Source organism: Nicotiana sylvestris, chromosome 9 (genome assembly GCF_000393655.2).
Source record: "Nicotiana sylvestris chromosome 9, ASM39365v2, whole genome shotgun sequence".
NCBI lineage: Eukaryota > Viridiplantae > Streptophyta > Magnoliopsida > Solanales > Solanaceae > Nicotiana > Nicotiana sylvestris.
The window spans coordinates 55,523,262-55,527,132 of NC_091065.1; the positions used below are offsets into that span (position 1 = coordinate 55,523,262).

Consider the following 3,871-nt stretch of genomic DNA (forward strand, 5'->3'; position numbering starts at 1 on the left):
ATGCATGAACCTCAGACCTTGTCCAAAATCTATCGCGTAGCTAGATTAGTTGAAGCAACCTTAGCTACTAATGCTAGAGCCCTAAGGAGTAACACTACTTTTGTGACATCTATTTACCTCAAAAAGCCTTCCTATGAGCCACTTACCCTCAAACATAATCCTAGTTCTATTACCTCCACTCCTAGACTGGCTTTACCTCATTCAACCACTATGAGTGTCCCCAGAAACAGGAGAACTATTTCTCCTGCAGAAATGCAGGCTAGAAGGGCACATGATATTTGCTATTTTTGTGATGATAAGTTCACCCCTAGACATAAGTGCACTTTCCCAAAGCAAATATTTGTGTTGGAATTGGAGGTAGCTGAGAATGAATCTATTGATACTGGGACTCGCAATAATGATAGTGAGTCACCAAGTGAGGAATGGTCATCCCCTAGAAGTTAGCAGCCTTTTATATCCTTGTGTGCTCAAACAGGAATTCAAGGTGCTCAAACCATCTATGTTACTGGTTACAGTGACAAGAGACTTATTCAAATTTTATTGGATGGAGGTAGCATACATAATTCATTGATTCTAAATCAGCCAAGAGATTGGGTTATACTGTGATTCCAACTAAGGTGGGATATGTCAGTTTAGGTAACAACACAATGGAAGCCACATCTGGTGTAGTGAGGATTTTCCAATGGATGCTAGAAAGCACAACCTATGAATCTTTTTTTATTATATTTCCAGTTGGAAGGTATGATCTGGTATTGGGTGCTATATGGCTGAAGACTCTTCGACCACTAACTATGGATTATTCTGCCCTCACTATGACCTATAACTATTTGGGCAAGAAACATGTATTGAAGGGAGTTCCTGATGCATGCAAATTATCAAGCCCAAAGGTTGTCAATAAATCTAATGGGAATGATGTGGAACTTTTTGTGATGCATGTCTTGGTTGACACCATCTACTCAGTTGAATGCAATCCATTTATCCGCAAATGAGGCAGTGGCACAACCTCTTCATGATCTTCTTAACAACTACATGGTTGTGTTTGCTGAACCAGCTGCCCTGCCACCTCAAAGGGGTGCATTTGACCATCGTATTCCTTTGCAACCTGGAGTTAAACCAATCAATATTCAACCCTATAGGCACTCTTCTTTGAAGAAATACATTATTGAGAAACTAGTGAAGGAAATGTTACAGCAAGGGGTGATCCAATACAACAACAGTCCATTTTCATCACTTGTGGTAGTGGTAGGCAAAAAGGATGGTTCATGGTGATTGTGTGTGGACTATAGAGAACTAAACCATTGCACCATCAAGGATAAATTCCCTATTCCTATTATAGATGGCTTACTTGATGAACTATCTAGAGCAACCATTTTTTCTAAAATTGACCTTAGATCTGGGTATCACCCGATCAGGATGGTGCTGGAGGATGTTCTTAAGACTGCATTCAAGACTCACATGAGCCACTATGAATATTTAGTCATGCCTTTTGGGTTGAAAAATGCACCTTCTACATTTCAGTGTTTGATGAATCACTTGTTCCTCCTATTCTTGAGAAGATTTGTGCTGGTTTTTTTTATGATATTTTGGTTTACAGCCTGACCTTAGTTGATCATGTACTACATTTACAACAAGTATTTGAGGTTATGGTGCAACATAAGCTACTTTCCAAGAGATCCAAGTATGTGTTTGGGGTTCCTAGTGTTGAATACTTGGGGCATCTCATTTCTGCTCAAGGAGTGTCCACTGATCCAAACAAGATAGTTGCAGTACAACAATGACCTGTTCCAACTACTGTTAAGAAACTGCGAGGTTTTCTTGGGTTAGCTGACTATTACAGAAAATTTATTAGGAGCTATGGGTTAATCAACAGACCTCTAACGAAGTTGCTAAAGAAGGATAATTTCCATTGGAATGATTCTGCTAATCAAGCATTTACTGAGCTCAAGAAAGCCCTCACTTTTGCCCTAGTTTTCGTATTGCCAAACTATTCATTGCCTTTTATAGTAGAGACTGATGCTAGTGGTGCTGTTTTGATGCAATCTGATCACCTTATAGCCTTTATTAGCAAAGGTCTTACTCCTATGCATATTGCTCTTTCTATTTATGAAAGAGAACTTTTGGCATTGGTGTTTATTGTCACCAAATGGTCTCATTACTTACTCAGTCGCCATTTCATTGTGAGGATTGATCAGAAAGCCTTAAAGTAACTTTTGGAATAGAAACTTCACACTGATTCTCAAATCAGATGGTTGGTCAAACTCCTTACTTTTGACTTTGAACTTCAGTACAAAAGAGGCGAGGATAACATAGCTGCAAATGTATTGTCTAGGGTTCAAGGTGCCGAACTCCTGTCCTTACTTATGAGTTCTGTCCAAACTGATATTTGAAAGAAAATTCAAGATAGTTGGTATGTTGATCCTGAGCTTGCTGATCTAATTGTTTCCTTCCAGCATACATCCCAAAAGCACATTACTTGGATTAATCAACAGCTTAGAAGAAAGGGCAAATTGTTGGTTGGTAATAATGCCACTCTGAGAACTAAAATTCTCACTCTTTGGCATTCTTCTCCTGTTAGTGGGCATTCTGGCATTGATGTTACTACAAGGAAAGTTCTTTCTTATTTCTACTCGAAGGGCATTTAAAATGGCATTGTTGATTTCATTCACAAGTGCATTGTCTGTCAAAGGAACAAGTATGATACTGCTGCTTCTCCTGGCCTTTTGCAACCTCTTCCTATACCTGCTCTTCCTTGGATTGACATTACTATGGAATTCATTGAGGGCTTACCTAAATCTAAGGTAAAGTCTATCATTTGGGTAATCATTGATCGACTTACCAAACATGCTCACTCCATTGCTTTATCCCACCCAACACTGCTCAATCCTTAGTCCATATATTCTTAGATAACATTTTCAGGCTTCATGGCTTTTTAGCTTCTATTACTAGTGATAGGGACCCTATCTTTATCGTACCTTTTGGAATGAATTTCTCACTGCTCAAGGTGTAACCCTATAGACTTCTACTGCTTATTACTCTCAAACAGATGGACAATCTGAGGTTCTTAATTGCTGCTTAGAAACTTATCTTCGTTGCTTCTGTACTGATTCACATGCAGATTGGTCCCTTTTCCTGTCCTTATCTGAGTGGTGGTATAATACTAGCCCTCATTCTGCCATTCAAACTTCCCCCTTTGAACTCTTGTATGGTTACCCTCCTCCTTTGCATTTACCATACTTGCTTAGAGATTCAGATTCACTTTCCATTGATAAGGTTGCTTTGCTTCGTGAGTTCAAAGTCCAATAAGACAAATTCCACCTCACTCGAGCCCAACAAAGGATGCAAGCTCATGCTAATGCACATCGATCTGATAAACAGTTTAAAGTGGGGGATTGGGTGTTTGTCAAACTTCAACCTTATAGGCAATCCACACTTTCTCCTTTTCCTTATTATAAGCTCACTTTCCGCTACTTTGGTCCTTATCCTATTATTGAGAAGGTAGGTTCAATGGCCTATAAACTTCTCCTTCCTCTTGAGGTCCTCTTACACCCTACATTTCATGTGTCTCAACTCAAGTTTTGCTATGACATTCCTACTATTATTGTCCACCCTCCTATTGGTCACTTATCAAGCTAATATTGTCCCCTTCCTAAAGCTGTTCTGGATCGCAGATTGATTAAACGCGGCAACAAAGTTGTGGCTCAATTCTTAATTAAATGGACAGACTTGGATTCTTCCTATGCCACTTGGGAGTTAGCCTCTGCTTTGAAGACTCATTTTCCTTCTTTCACCCTTGGGGACAAGGGTGTTGTTCATCCCGGGGGTATTTATACGAATATTAGTGGCTAAAGGTGGAAGAATTTGAATTTTAGCT

At 39.4% G+C, this 3,871-nt stretch overlaps 1 protein-coding gene across 1 annotated transcript; it reads left to right on the forward strand.

Moving 5' to 3' along the window:
• On the forward strand, positions 1 to 3,633 carry LOC138877600 (uncharacterized). The gene is made up of 10 exons (XM_070157225.1): positions 1 to 403; positions 476 to 550; positions 733 to 887; positions 961 to 1,265; positions 1,595 to 1,678; positions 1,850 to 2,203; positions 2,451 to 2,513; positions 2,687 to 2,798; positions 3,016 to 3,270; positions 3,376 to 3,633. Exons 1-10 carry the CDS (start codon positions 1 to 3, stop codon positions 3,631 to 3,633), a joined length of 2,064 nt encoding a protein of 687 aa, XP_070013326.1.
• The last annotated feature ends 238 nt before the right edge of the window (positions 3,634 to 3,871 follow it).

Bases quoted from the DNA above. Each gene is read 5' to 3' on its own strand.
- LOC138877600 (XM_070157225.1), top strand. From the start codon at position 1: ATGCATGAACCTCAGACCTTGTCCAAAATCTATCGCGTAGCTAGATTA. The intron at 551-732 runs GTAGCATACATA...TTATATTTCCAG, and splicing joins TCAAATTTTATTGGATGGAG to TTGGAAGGTATGATCTGGTA. The intron at 1,266-1,594 runs GTGATTGTGTGT...TTTGGTTTACAG, and splicing joins GGCAAAAAGGATGGTTCATG to CCTGACCTTAGTTGATCATG.